Below are 15744 nucleotides of genomic sequence, written 5' to 3'. Positions count from 1 at the left end.
TCAGCGCCAGGGTCTGCCACACGACTGTGGCTGAAATGATTGGCTCGTTTGGGCCCCCACAAAACAAGCTGGCAATTAATCTGGCCCTGCACAAACTGGCTCTACGGAGGCAAGATGTCCTCATCCTCCTCATTCACCGATTCCTCACCCTCTGCAGTGTTGTGTACATCCTCATCCTCACAGAGTATTAATTCGTCCCCGCTGGAATCCACCACCACAGGTCCCCCTGTACGTTCTGGAGGCTGGTCTCCCTGGAAAAGTTGATAATTCATTTTTATGAACATCATCTTCTCCACATTTTGTGGAAGCAACCTCTTACACCTTTTGCTGACAAGGTTCCCGGCTGCACTAAACACTCTTTCGGAGTGCACACTGGAGGGGGGGGCAACTCAGGTAAAATAGAGCCAGTTTGTACAGGGGCCTCCAAATTGCCTCTTTTTCCTGCCAGTACATGTACGGACTGTCTGACATGCCTACTTGGATGCTGTCACCGATGTAATCCTTTAACAGACAGACGCACGCTTGTCGCTGCTGCTTTGAGGATGCAGGTGCGGCTACAGCCCACACAATTCACAAAGACAGGAAAAAAAAGAAGAATTTTTTTATTGTTTGTGGAGCGCACTTTGAGGGTGTCACCACCCTTTAACAGACAGACGCACGCTTGTCGCTGCTGCTTTAAGGATGCAGGTGCGGCTACAGCCCACACATTTCACAAAGACAGAAAAAAAAATAAGAATTTTTTTATTGTTTGAGGAGCGCACTTTGAGGGTTACACCACCCTTTAACAGACAGACGCACGCTTGTTGTTGCTGCTTTGAGGACAGTATCATATGCAGTGACAGTAGACTTGTCAGAAATTGTTGGCACGTCCTTCAGTCTGGACCAGTTGTCCAAACCGGCCCTTGACTTATGACACAGGCGCACGCTTGGCGCTGCTACTGTGTTGATGCACGTGCGGCTACATCGCACACAAGTCACAAACACATAAAAAAAATAGTTTTTTATTTTTTGGTGCACTTTGAGGGTTACACCACCCTTTAACAGACAGACGCACGCTTGTCGCTGCTGCTTTGAGGATGCAGGTGGAATCTAGACGAGTTTTGGAACCGGGGACACACTACCTCCATCAATTGTCTAAATCCCACTGCACTAATGGCGGATACCGGACGCACGTCTAACACCAACATAGCAGTCAAGGCCTCAGTTATACCTTTTGCTTCAGGATGACTGCTGTCGTACTTCATCCTCATCGCTAGGGACTGTTGGAGGGTCAATTGTTTAGTAAAAGTAGTGGTGTTCCTACTTCCTCTCTCGGATAATGAACAACTCACAGCAGTAGCAACAGCACTAGGAGGAAGTGGTTCTTGATCTTTCCCTATTTTATTTTTATCGGAGAAAGTTTGGTCCTCCATTTATGTTATATTGATATATACGTGCGGCTAAGGCGCACACAAACACAGAAAATATTTTTTTATTTTTACTGGAGAGTAGTGCACTTTGTGGGTTACACCACCCTTTAAGAAATGAGCCAGCCGGCTCTTTACTTATGGGACACAGGTGCACGCTTGGCGCTGCTCCTTTGTTGATGCACGTGCAGCCACAGTGCCCACAATTCACAAACACAGAAAATATTTTGTTATTTGGTTTGGAGTGTACTTTGGGGGTTACAGCACCCTTTAGCGGTCAAGCCAGCCGGCCCTTTACTTATGACACAGGCGCACGCTTGGCACTACTTTGTTGATGCACGTGCGGCTACTGCGCACACAATTCACAAACACAGAAAATATTTTTTTATTTGGTTTGGAATGTACTTTGGGGGTTACAGCACCCTTTAACGGTCAAGCCAGCCGGCCCTTTACTTATGACACAGGCGCACGCTTGGCACTACTTTGTTGATGCACATGCGGCTACTGCGCACACAATTCACAAACACAGAAAATATTTTTTTATTTGGTTTGGTGTGTACTTTGGGGGATACAGCACCCTTTAACGGTCAAGCCAGCCGGCCCTTTACTTATGACACAGGCGCACGCTTGGCACTACTTTGTTGATTCACGTGCGGCTACTGCGCACACAATTCACAAACACAGAAAATATTTTTTTATTTTGTTTGGAGTGTACTTTGGGGGTTACAGCACCCTTTAACGGTCAAGCCAGCCGGCCCTTTACTTATGACACAGGCGCACACTTGGCACTACTTTGTTGATGCACGTGCGGCTACTGCGCACACAATTCACAAACACAGAAAATATTTTATTTTTTTTGCACTTGGGGGGAGCTCCCCTGATGGACAGAGCACCCCCTGGACAACACTACAGCACCCCTTTAGGACAGGGACTCTGCACAGGACTTTGGAGTGGACACAGCCCCTATGGACAACAGCAGCACAGCACAACACAGCCAGCCCCTATGGACTTTGGAGGAGTGGACACAGCCCTTATGGACAACAGCAGCACAGCACAGCACAACACTACACTGCACTACACTACACTACACAGCCCAGCCAGCCCTAACTCCCACCCTCCCTCTTCACTGTCCACAGCCGAGTGAGAAAATGGCGCCGACGCGGGTACCTTATATAGTATCCAAAACCCGCGAGACCCGGAAGGCGGGATGATGACGTTTTGCCTCGATTTCAGATCCGAGTCAGGCGGGAAAAGTCGAGCCTGACTCGGATCTGCCTCGGATCGGGAGGGCTCGGGGGGGTTCGGATTTCAGAAATCCAAACCTCGCTCACCCCATATATATGTGTATATATATATATATATATATATATATATATATATACATATAGTCTATTGTCCGGCACTCCTATTAGCAAAGTAGATCCAGGGTGCACTTTCTGACAGCCATAGGGCTGTATACATATCCCGTGTAATGTTTGAAAGGCACTCTGACGATATATATATGAAATGGGTATGATATCCCGGCTGTCAGGATAACGCTGGTCAGAATACTGACAGCGGCATCCTGACAGCCAGAATCCCAACACCCATAGAGGACACTGGTAAGTATTTTTCTACCCCCTACTCTAACCCTCACTCCCCACACCCTAATCCTAACCTTCCCTCCCCACACCCTAATCCTAACCTTCCCTCCCCACACCCTAATCCTAACCCTCCCTCCCCGATTCCTAACCCTGCACCCTAGTCCTAACCTCCCCCTAACACCCCAATACTTACCTTCGGGAATGCCGACGGTCAGGATACTGCTGCCGGGATTCCGACCTGTCAGGATTTCGGTGCAGGTATTCAGACCGTCGGCATCCCGCACGCTAGGATGCAAATGCTTTGGTGCCCTCCATGGTAAATCAATAACCAAAGACATGAAGGAAGACAGCGGCACTTGGAGAGAGGTATATACCTGTATATACGAGATTACCTTGACAATGGGGCTTGCAGGTCCTGAAAAGTTGGTGTGTTTGGAAATAACATATATAGATATATAAACCTATAGAGATCTATATGGATTAGATACACATAATATATTCATGTATATAGAATACAGTATACATAATTACATATATATATATATATATATCACACACACACACACACAGGTATGTGTGTGTGTGTGTGTATATATATATATATATATATATATACACACAGTTAGGTCCATAAATATTGGGACATTGACAGAATTTTCAGATTTTGGCCTCTATTCACCACCACAATGGTTTTGAAATGAAACAAACAAGATGTTCTTTAACTGCAGACTTTCAGATTTAATTTGAGGGTAATTACATCCAAATCGGGTGAACGGTGTAGGAATTACAACGGTTTCAATATGTGCCTCCCACTTTTTAAGGGGCCAAAAGTAATGGGACTATCAACTCAAAAGCTATTTCATGGACAGGTGTGGGCTATTCCCTCGTTATTTCATTATCAATTAAGCAGGTAAAAGGTCTGGAGTTGATTCTAGGTGTGACATTTGCATTTAGAATCAGTTGCTGTCGACTCTCAATATGAGATCCAAAGAGCTGTCACTATCAGTGAAGCAAGCCATCATTAGGCTGAAAAATCAAAACAAACCCATCAGAGAGATAGCAAAAACATTAGGTGTGGCCAAATCAACTGTTTGGAATATTCTTAAAAAGAAAGAACGCATCGGAGACCTCAGCAACACCAAAAGACCTGGAAGACCACGGAAAACAACTGTGGTGGATGACAGAAGAATTATTTCCCTGGTAAAGAAAAACACCTTCACAACAGTTGGCCAAATCAAGAACACTCTCCAGGAGGTAGGTGTATATGTATCAAAGTCAACAATCAAGAGAAGACTTCACAAGAGTGAATATAGAGGGTTCACCACAAGATGTAAACCATTGGTGAGCCACAAAAACAGGAAGACCAGATTAGAGTTTGCCAAACAACATCTAAAAAAGCCATTACAGTTCTGGAACAACATCCTATGGACAAATGAGACAAAGATCAACTTGTACCAGAGTGATGGGAAGAGAAGAGTATGGAGAAGGAAAGGAACTGCTCATGATCCAAAACATACCACCTCATCAGTGAAGTGTGGTGGTGGTAGTGTCATGGCATGGGCATGTATGGCTGCCAATGGAACTGGTTCCCTTGTATTTATTGATGATGTGACTGCTGACAAAAGCAGCAAAATGAATTCTGAAGTGTTTCGGGCAATATTATATGCTCATATTCAGTCAAATGCTTCAGAACTCATTGGACGGTGCTTCACAGTGCAGATGGACAATGACCCGAAGCATACTGCAAAAGCAACCAAAGAGTTTTTTAAGGCTAAAAAGTGGAATGTTATGCAATGGCCAAGTCAATCCCCTGACCTGAATCCGATTGAGCATGCATTTCACTCGATGAAGACAAAACTGAAGGGAAAATGCCCCAAGAACAAGCAGGAACTGAAGACATTTGCAGTAGAGGCCTGGCAGAGCATCACCAGGGAAGAAACCCAGCGTCTGGTGATGTCTATGCGTTACAGACTTCAGGCTGTAATTGCCTGCAAAGGATTTGCAACAAAGTATTAAAAAGTGAAAGTTAGATTTTGGACTGTTTGGTTTGTCCCATTACTTTTGGCCCCTTAAAAAGTGGGAGGCACATATGGAGACCGTTGTAATTCCTACACCGTTCACCTGATTTGGATGTAATTACCCTCAAATTAAATCGGAAAGTCTGCAGTTAAAGCACATCTTGTTTGTTTCATTTCAAAGCCATTGTGGTGGTGAATAGAGGCCAAAATATGAAAATTCTGTCAATGTGCCAATATTTATGCAACTGACCTGTATGTATGTGTATACAAATATACTGTCTGTATGTATATGTGTGTGTGTGCATATATATATATATATATATATATATGGCTTTGCAGCAAGGGATGTGGCCACGTGTGAAATGCTATGCCTGCAAGCTACTCCCCTTGTTTTTATCATGCTGGGGGCATGCCCACTACTGCTGGAGCTGATAGATATACCCCCCAGAACCTCTCTCCAGTGAATAAGCACAGCATGTGCATAAGTATTTTCTTACCTATATGATTTCTCTGCAACAAGGAACATGGGATGAATTTATCCTCCCTGGATAGGCAGTGTCTTGAGTCTGTTTTCACTATTCATGCAGGAGATCACATGGTCCGGAAACCGCCTGTTTAGCATAGGTATAAACTATAAAGCCAATGTCATCAACATGCAACAGAGGTACTCATCAGTACCATCCCCCTGTATCTCACCAGCACAATCCCCCTGTCACTCTCCAATACCATCCACTTGGTTCTCTCCAATACATCCCACTGACCTGCTCCAGCTCCTCTTTGCCCCCAAGGCCATCTCCTTTTAATCCCAGCACCATCTCGTCTGTGCCCCCAGTGTCAACCCTCTCCCTACATTACAACATCCTCCCACAGCACAGCAAAACCCTCTCCCCTCACAGCACTCCTCACAGCCCTTCACACCACAGCCCTCCTCATCACAGTTCCCCTCATAGCAGTCCTTCACACCACAGCCCCCCTCATCACAGTCCCCCTCATAGCACTGCCCTCCACAGTTCAGCCCCCTCATCACAGCCCTTCATGCCACAGTCCCCCTCATAGCACAGTCCTCCACAGCTCAGCCCCCTCATAACAGCGCTTCACACCACAGCCCTCCTCATCACAGTTCCCCTCAGCACTGCCCTCCACAGCTCAGCCCCCTCATCACAGCCCTTCACGCCACAGTCCTCCTCATAGCACAGTCCTCCACAGCTCAAACCCCTCATCACAGCCCATCACACCACAGCCCCCTCTGCACAGTCCTCCAAAGCTCAGCCCCCTCATAACAGCCCTTCACACCACAGCCTTCCTCAGGACAGTCGCCCACATATGACAGCCCTCTTCACAGCACAGCTTCTCACAGCTCAGCCCCTAATAACACAACCTACCTCACCAAAGCCCCCCTCATCTCAGTCCCCCTCATAGCCCAGTCCTCCACTGTTCAGCCCCCTCATCACAGCCCTCCTCAGCACAGCACCTCACAGCAAAATCACCCACATAGCACAGACCCTCTCACAGCACAGTCCCCCTCTTATGACAGCCCCCCTCAGAGCGCGCCTCACAGCATAGTCGCCAGCAGGCCCTTAGCACAAAATAACCCCACCCCACACAGATCATCTCTCCCTAGTTCAGCAGAACCCCCTCCCACCACAGACAGATCATCTCTATTCTCATCATTAATCATTCCCTCCTCCCCAGGGCCCCCACCCCAGACATCCCTCTCTCTAAACTCCATCTCATGGCCCAATTGCCCTCATCTCATCATGAATTAAAAAAAAAAATAATATATATATATATATATCCATCCAAATAAATTCAATATGTCCTAATAGAACATAGTATGCAGCCTGTACTATTAATATATCCCACCGCACAGAATACTACTGCACTAAACCAGACACAATATTACAACCCTCAACCAACCAACCTAACCCCCACAAAAATTTTTTAGTATATAAAACACGATACATTTACATTACATCTCAAACCTACCTCCCCTACCAAATATAATTACACCCCCCCCTGATAATTTACACCACCTAATCCACCTCACCCCCCCTGATCATTTACACCTCCTAACCCACCTCACCCCACCTAATAATTTACACCTCCTAACCCACGTCACCTCCCCCCGACAATTTACACCTTCTAACCCACCTTACCCCATAGCATGAATATAAAGCCATCCTTTGGTACTTACCTGTGTTTGTTGCACCGTAGGAAGCTCTGTCTTCCTGGACCCTCACCCACCGGAATCTGTATGGAAGGGAGAATGACAGTCCTTGCAGAGCAGAAGGGGGCAGGGACTGGAAGGGGGGGACTGGAAGGGGGCAGGGAATTGGAACCTCACAGTGCTGAGAATATTCCAGGCACAGCAGGAGGGGGCGGGGACTTGGGTGGGGACTGGAAGGGGGCATTGAGATGGGACCTCAAGCTGTTTGCTTGTGTCATGAGTACATGCCAGGCATAGCAGGAGGGGCGGGGACTTTGGGAGGGAGCGGGCTAGAGGAGACCTCTTCTATCCCTGGCAGTGCAGACACAGTGCTTAGGACTCGGAGAAAGTATATGGTCACTGACAGTGAGTGACACATTGGATAGGTCGGGCTGCGTGCAGAGACATGCTCAGCACAGGTGGTGACTGCATTTAAGCTGCTGTGACAGCAGCATCAGCAGCAACTGACCCCCGCAGCCACGCCAACCACCGCCACTTCCTCACCCCTCAATGATACCGATGGCAGGCTGGGTGGGTGGGACTTTAATAGGCTGGCCTCTCCTCACGAAAGAGGCTCAGCCGCGGCCAGGCACTAACAGGCAGGCTGCCTGTGTAAAACCGTCTGTACAGGACGCGAGTCTGGGGGCGGGGCCTCAATTGAAAAGCAGCCTGACACCACAACCAATCGGCCCACCGGGATTCTTCCCGCAGTAAGTAACGGCCAATCCGCCCCTGTGTATGTGTGTGTGTGTAATCTCCCCCATATAAATCTTGTGTTTGCCCCTGACACAGAGAGGAATAAGTCCAGAAAACATCATATTACACAACAGAAACTTAACAATTCTACAATTACTTGAATCACTCAGCAGTTAACCTCATGGGTTGGTTGACATTTAAATTAGTAAGGTCAATGGCTTGACTATATAAAGAGGATTGAACTTGCTCCTCCCGAAACTCATTCCATTTGATCCATATCATAAAGGGAGAAGAAGCAGAGGAAGAATATTTACAGTCAGCGGTTTCAAATTCACAATGCTTTTGGATCTTATTTTCAATGGCTGATATATTAGACACAGAAGCAGTCTTCCACAGTTGTGCGATGGAAACCTTAGTTACAATTAATATGTGTACCATAAGATATCTATCCCCCTTTGATAAATCACCCAGATAAAAATGCAGAAGGGCTGTGAGCAGGTCAATAGGTACAGGGACTCCTGTAAATTTATTAATCATGTGAAATACTTTCTCCCAGAGAGAATGGAGAAGTGGACAACCCCCCAAAATATGGAGGATATCTCCTATATATCCACAGTTTCTCCACCAATATTTGGAGGCTGAGGGCAAAATTTTATGTTTCCTGTTGAGGGTAAAATATGCCCTATGAATCAGTTTAAAAAACATTTCTGAGTGATTTATGCACTGTGACACCTTAAAACAGGTATAAAATATAACCTTCTAATCTTCATCAGTTAAAGTTTTAGATAGATCCCTCTCCCATTTGACCTGACAAGCCAGTCTCCCCCTCCTAGCCTCTGATACCAGTAGACGATACCACCAGGATATTCCACCTTTATGGTTGGAGGACTGAAATTGGGAAAAAATATGTACATTGGATAAGGTGGTTTCTTCAAAGGGGCAGGCAAGTTACATTGAAGCCAGTGCTTCAATTGCAGGTACTTCTAAAAATCTCTCTTGGAGATGTTATAATGTTGTTGGAGGTACGAGGAGGAGACTAGCCTGTCATCGGAAAGGACATTGCCCACTGAGAAAAAAAATCACCTGTAGACCATGTTCAAGACCTAGATCTGGAATTCGATTGGAAATCCCTACCGATGATAAAAATGGGGAGGGTAACGACAGCTCATCTATTAGGGCAACCAACTTATACCAGGTCACAACAGTAGCGTGGATACAGTAGCCTTGGAAAGACCAGGCCCCAAAGGTTTCATAGTACCGGGAATTCACAATTAATCAGGGGTAAAAAGGGTGCATGGCTGTTCTCTCAATAATAGCCCAGGGTTTGGGAGATGTGTCCTCAAACCAATCCCTCGCCTGATCTAACAAACAAGGATATTGGTATTTTTTCAAAGTCAGGAAATGCCACTCCCCACTCTAATCTTGGTAACGAATGAGCACATTTTGACATTTTTGGCTTACTCCCTTTCCAAATATAATTAGTTATTACAGAATAAAATTTGTTACACAAAATAATCTAGGAATTGCTCAGAATTGGTACAAAAGTTTGGGGAGTGACACAATTTTGGCCGCTGCTATCCTGCCCAAAGTGGATACATCATGCATCATCCAATGTTACGTGAGCTCTTTAAATGCCTTAAATTATGGGACATAATTGCAATCAATAATATCCTCTTCTCCAGCTAAGCGAATTCCCAGGTAAGTTGAGAAACAATATTGCCACACATATTTATAATAGGTTTGCAATCTACTCATCATTTCTGGAGGGTTATTAGGTGGGAGGGCCTCAGTCTTTGTTGTATTTAATTTGTAAAAGTAAACCTCTACAAAGGAGGTTAAAACAGAGTGTAAGGCTGGTAAAGACCCCTCCGGATTCAAAAAGCACAGCTATATATCGTCAGCAAATAAACTAATTTTATGTGGAACACCCCCTAACTCAGGACCCATAATGCTGTCTGAATTCCTAATTTCCACAGCCAGCGGTTCAGTGGCCAATGCAAAGATTAGAGAGGAAAGAGAGCAACCCTGGCCCGTGCCATTAGTGATATATTAAAGATAGAGGATAAACAACCATTAACGTAAATCCTAGCTGAGGGAGAGGAATAAAGGGCCAAAATGGAGTCCAATATCCTGCCTCCAAACCCAAAGCAACTAAGATCAGCACAAAGGTTGCCCCAATTAAGCCTTTCGACTGCATTCTAGGCATCAAGATCAATCAATTGTATTGCTCTGATAGACGCCCATTACTTAAGACACCCCAAAAAACTATTGAATTTCCCCCATAATGTTCTATAGAAGTCTAAGACCCTATGCTGTCTGTCGATGACAAATCCCACGTAGTCTGGATTAACTAGAGAGGGAAGCAAGGGGACTAACCTGTTAGCAACCACCTTGGCGTACAACTTGACATTCGAGTTCCACAATGAAACAGAGCAATAATTTTGTACTGCTGTAGGGGCCTTACCAAGCTTAGGGAGAGCAACAAAGCATTTATTTTGGGAAGCAACCTTTTAGAGCTATTACTTTTATCTACATTCTATTTTATACCAGTTGTCTAGCACATATAGATAAATGCTAATATCAAATATTAAATATTTTTATGATGAGATTTGAAGTTCTAATTTTTGTACAGCACTGTATGATGTTGAAACACATTTTCTTTAGTATGGACATATTCTTTTTAATCTTATTTGGTAAGTCATACTTTTGTATTTTTAGTAGCTAAAATATTTATGCAGTCAACTTTTTTTAACTTGTCAGTTGGGTTTTTACATTTTATTTATTTAATTTCTGTTATCTTTAGTTTAACTTTAACAAGTGTCAAGCCCTTCAGACTACTCATGATCCACCTGCAGGTCCATGCATGTTGGTTTGATAACAGCAGTGTAAGCAAAACATTGACTAATCTTAACAAAAGAAATAAACTACACTCTTACAGTACTTACAATTATTTAACAAAAGATGCTGGTGACTGCTTCACACACAAGCACTAATCCTACTCTTGCCACACACTGTAAGAAGGGCGATACCAGGCTTCTTATACACAGATAAGGAAGCTGCAGAGGTCTCAGCGGATATTTGTTCTGCTCTTTTGAGGAACCTATCACAATCCGTGTTGTATAAAGTTTACATTTATTCTGCTACTTAGAAATTTCTCATGTAAAAGACCATAACTTTTGTATGGGACTGGAACCCCCTACTTCTCTAAGACAGGGAAAACAGTCTGGAATTAAAGGATTATTATTATTATTTATTCATATATTCCGTTGCTCTTTACAGTTGGGAAATCTAAACCTGAAATAGATGTGATCTAATACCTTAGAGCAGGGGTGGGGAACCTTTTTTTTCTGCCAAGTGCCATTTTGATACATATAACATTATTCGCGGGCCTGGTGCAGGCCACGCTCCCTCCATGCGATGTCACGTGGGACGTGGCCACAATCGCCGGTGATTACAGCAATGCCTGCAGCATCCTGAAGATGCTCCGGGGAGCTGTAAGGGCAGCGGTGTGACCATCTGAAGCCTCCTAAGGACGCTTCTGGTGGCACTGCAGCATAGATTCTGGCTGCAGGATGCCATTCTAGGCACCCTGCTAAACCAGATGAGGCTAGCAGAGAAAAGCTCAGAGGGCCAGACCAAATGACTCTGCAGGCCTTATATGGCCCCTGGGCCTGAGCTTCCCCATCCCTGCCTTAGAGCTATTAATAACATTCAGTAATATGTATAAGATTATGTTGTACATTTGTTATATAACCGAGGGCAAACTATTGTACTTTTTTATCATTTCTACTTAAAAATTGTTGACTGCAGCTTCTTTCAGTCAAATTACTGTCAGGAACTTCAGCTTCATGTAACAACAAGCCTCGAAATCATGAGTTTATCTGAAATATCTTGTGATAAGCTTTTGAAACTACATATATGTTACTAGTAGCTGTTTTATATTAGACAACTTGTATTTTGCATTTATTGGGTACTTAATCACTTGCCGGGTATGGTCACATTATTTTCGACCATGCCAGGCTGTGCATTACCTGATATGGTCGCAAACAATGCAACAACTCATCTTCCAGCAGCCGCCCAGTGGGCATTTCTAATATTCCAGCAGCCACTAATGTATCCCTTCACCCTCCCCCAATGTCCGCCGTACTGCATATCACTGCTGATCGGGCAGCCGGGCAGTACCCCCCAACCAGCAGCTGCAGAGAGGAGCAGCAGTCAGGGAAACTTAAATGAACGAGCCATCAGCTCCCAGGGTGTCCCCTGCTTCTCTGAGCAACCGCCGGGGAAATGCAAAGCCGTGATGCCCTCGATCATTGATGGTCCGATTTATATATCATTAAACGATATTTTAAAATCGATATTGATATGTATTTTAAAAAAATATATTTTTTTTTTAAAGAAAATTTGTGTTTGGAGAAATTATAAATAAATGTTTTTTTTGTCATTGAAATTAATGTGATGCTGACATCAATTACAGTTATAGGAAAAAGTTATAACCTTACCTTTTTTTTATAGGATCGTTATAATTCCAGTTACAACTGTAGTTTTTACCTAAAGGATTTTGGGGTTTTATAACTAGAAAATAATGAAATGCAATCATAGCCACTGACTAGTTACAATTTTTTTGTTTTGGTGGGGTTTATAATAATATAATAATACCTTTTATGTGTTTTCTTTCATTTTTAGAGTACTTCACCCTCATTAAGTTTGTCAAGCAGCTACACCCCACGACTGTGTCCTTTGTCATTTGGAGAAGGTGTGGAGTTTGATCCACTGCCACCAAAGGAGATAAGGTAACACAGTAACCTCATGTAGGTGTAGTTTAGTACTATAACTTCCCAACATAAAATCATTTGATATCCACATACTGTGCAGTAGTAACAGGAGCAAAATCAAATTGTCTCAGAAATATTATGTATTAAGTGTTGTGCTGCATATAAGAACTACTGATAACATTCACAGATATAGCCCTCATTTATTAACGAGTGTTATCACCAAAATGAGTGATAAATTTCACAGTGTATGATAAATGGTGCTCCAGCCAATCAGCTCCCAACTGTCATTTTTCTAACAGTTGACAGTTGGGAGCTGATTGGCTGGAGCACCATTTATCATACACTGTGAAATGTATCACTCGTTTTGGTAATAAAACTTGTTAATAAATGAGGCCCATACTGTACAAGTACAAATGTCAGCAACTTATTGGAGCTGAAGATATTTGAGATAAAATTCTGACACTGGTGGAAATAGTTTTCTTATGTGCAGAATATCTTCAGTCCGTAATCTCCTTTTAAGGACAATCTGTCAGGCTCTTGTAGGGCTCATCCAAGCAAACAGTTGTATTCCAAATGGAAAATAAGAGAAAACTGAAATGTAGCAAGCTACAGAGCTATTGCTTTCTATGCCATGAAATATGAACTGTTCACATGAGCAGCGATAAAATATGCAGTAAAGTGGTGACCTTGAGAATATAATGTCAAGGTATGGGAACTTTATTTGTGAATGTTACTAGAAGCTCTTTGTTTATAATGTATCTTGTATTTTAGATGTGGTGGATCTATAAAGCAGCAATCCCGTTAAATATACAGTATATATATTTTTTCTAATATACTCTCTGTGGTAGGTTGTAAGAAGATTCAAGCAGCTATTAATGGTTTATAATATTTCTGAACCACATCATGGACTACCATGGCAAGCAGTCAGGTGAAATAGTGAGAAGACAGTATTTGGATTGCTCCTCTGAACTTTGGGGGTGATTCAGCAGACAAGCATCTTTGCAATTCCGTCCTTGCTGATATGGTAATGCAGCAGGAGGCATCACGCTGCATTATTTATCCAAGCTGTGTTGTCCAATGCAGCATCTGATAATCTACGGAAACATTGGCTGGCTAAGTGACCCGTGGGGTCATCTAAGCTGGCCGCTGCAGTTACTAAAAGGAGGCCAGGAAATCTCTGTCAGCCGACGGAGACCCTGGCCTCTTCCCTCCCCCCAAAAGGCAGCAGACTGTCAATCACTGACCGTCTGCTGCCACTAAGCGTTCGTTCATGCAAGACCCATACTGCACATGCGCAGTACAGGTGCCTGCACAGATTCCTGACTATCTGGAATCTGCGTTCAGCAGTCCACTGCTGAATCAGGCCCTTTGTCTGCTCTGTGTAACATAAAACCATCCCCCTCTCCAATGAGAGCTGCAATCCTGTGCCAACCATATTTTTTTACAGCTTCCAGAGATATTTTGAAATGGAGATAATGATTTGTAAGAGGGCAGCAAAATTACTATACGATGCATGCTTAAAATGAACTTAACTTGCTAGTTAAAGAAATGTAAGGTTGCTGTTTATAGTAAATAGCATTTTCACAAGACATGTTCAACTTTAGTGCAGGAATAGATTTATGAAGGATAGAAGGAATCAATCAGCAATGCTATACTACAAAGGGTGTGTAAGTATTATAGTTGTTCTGGTATTTGCAGTCCAAACATCTGAGAGAAGCAAATACTTTAGGTGCACATGTATAAACTTCTGCTAACAGCTGATTTTTGTTAATACTTAGCCACAAAGTACACTTTCTTATCTGAAAATCAGTCATTATATTGCCTGTTCTTTTATATGGTATGTGGTGCAGTATGTTCATAAAGAAAAGTACATCTCATTAAATTAAATGTTCCTCATTTATATGTTGTTCCTCTTGCTTCAACAATCACTCTAAACCAGTGGTTCCCAAACTGGGGTGCCTCTGGGGTGCCTCTGGACACTTGCAGGGGTGCCTCAAGTTGGTGGTCCAGCACCAAATCAGATTCTTTATGGTCAATGTAATGTAAATATGTGGACAAACAGAAGTACAAACCTGTCCCCATCACATAACTGAAAATAAGGATGACAGGTCAGCACAATTTACGTCACTTTACAACTTCACTACATTTTTATCTGAATTTCTCAACAACAAACTTTTTTGGCTTAGGGGTGCCATGAATACAATGCTGATACTCTAGGGCGCCGTGATTCAAAAAAGTTTGGGAACCTCTGCCCTAAACCATTACTAAATGAAAAAATAGCTTGATGATGTGCATTGTTGATTGCGTCTCCTTTTGTGTTAACCTATTATTGTCCTAAAGTATAATGATAGACATTCTTGCTCAGTACACACTTGCATAGCTGTTCCTACAATGACACCAAGTGAGATCCTAATTTTAACTGGAACACTAGAGGTGCCACTAATGAGATTCTCACCTTGCCTCCCATTTCTTTGAATACCTTTTTGTAGCTTTCCAGCAGCTCCCTACTACACTACAATCACCCCTTTCATTATGCATTGATTCGAGAGAGAGTGCACTGTGACACACTACACCATGCTTTTCCTCATTTTCTGTAGTTAATGCCCAATGATGAGATTAGAGAGGGACAGGGGCTGGGGAAATACTTCATCCACCTTACATGTTCTTATCAACGTTTCAGTCATGCACTGCTGGCGTCATGAGGAAAACGTGTTACTGCTCAAAGAAAATTGGATTTCAGCTGCTAAAACCTGGTGCTAGACAACCACTGACTATATCCTTATATTTAGTATGATATAGCTGCATACAATGTAAGCATCACCATGTGCTGCTACTAATTTAATGCCAGTAGCCACCTAGAGAGAGAGATAGGATAATCCAGTCCACTGTAAATTAGAATGATGGGAAGTCCGTAGCCGGGCAAACAGGAGATCAAGGCTGGTGAGCAGTAAGTTGAATGCAGCAGTAAAACAGAGAGGCCCCTATCAGGTACTATACTTTTAATCTGAATACAGCCCGGCATCAGAGTCTGTCCACTGGGGAATATTACAGTGGAGAATC

General features: G+C 43.4%; 1 protein-coding gene across 1 annotated transcript in view; it reads left to right on the top strand.

Annotated features, from left to right (window-relative positions):
* RFLNB (refilin B) overlaps positions 1-15744 on the top strand; it is a 53769-nt gene that overhangs the window by 22196 nt on the left and 15829 nt on the right. The window contains exon 2 of the mRNA XM_088449554.1: positions 12596-12702. Coding sequence (XP_088305680.1) covers positions 12596-12702 — 107 coding nt within the window. The remainder of the gene's footprint in view (positions 1-12595; positions 12703-15744) is intronic.

This window comes from Taudactylus pleione, unplaced genomic scaffold (genome assembly GCF_031769625.1).
Source record: "Taudactylus pleione unplaced genomic scaffold, aTauple2 ptg000487l, whole genome shotgun sequence".
NCBI lineage: Eukaryota > Metazoa > Chordata > Amphibia > Anura > Myobatrachidae > Taudactylus > Taudactylus pleione.
This window is presented reverse-complemented; position numbering and strand designations above follow the sequence as displayed.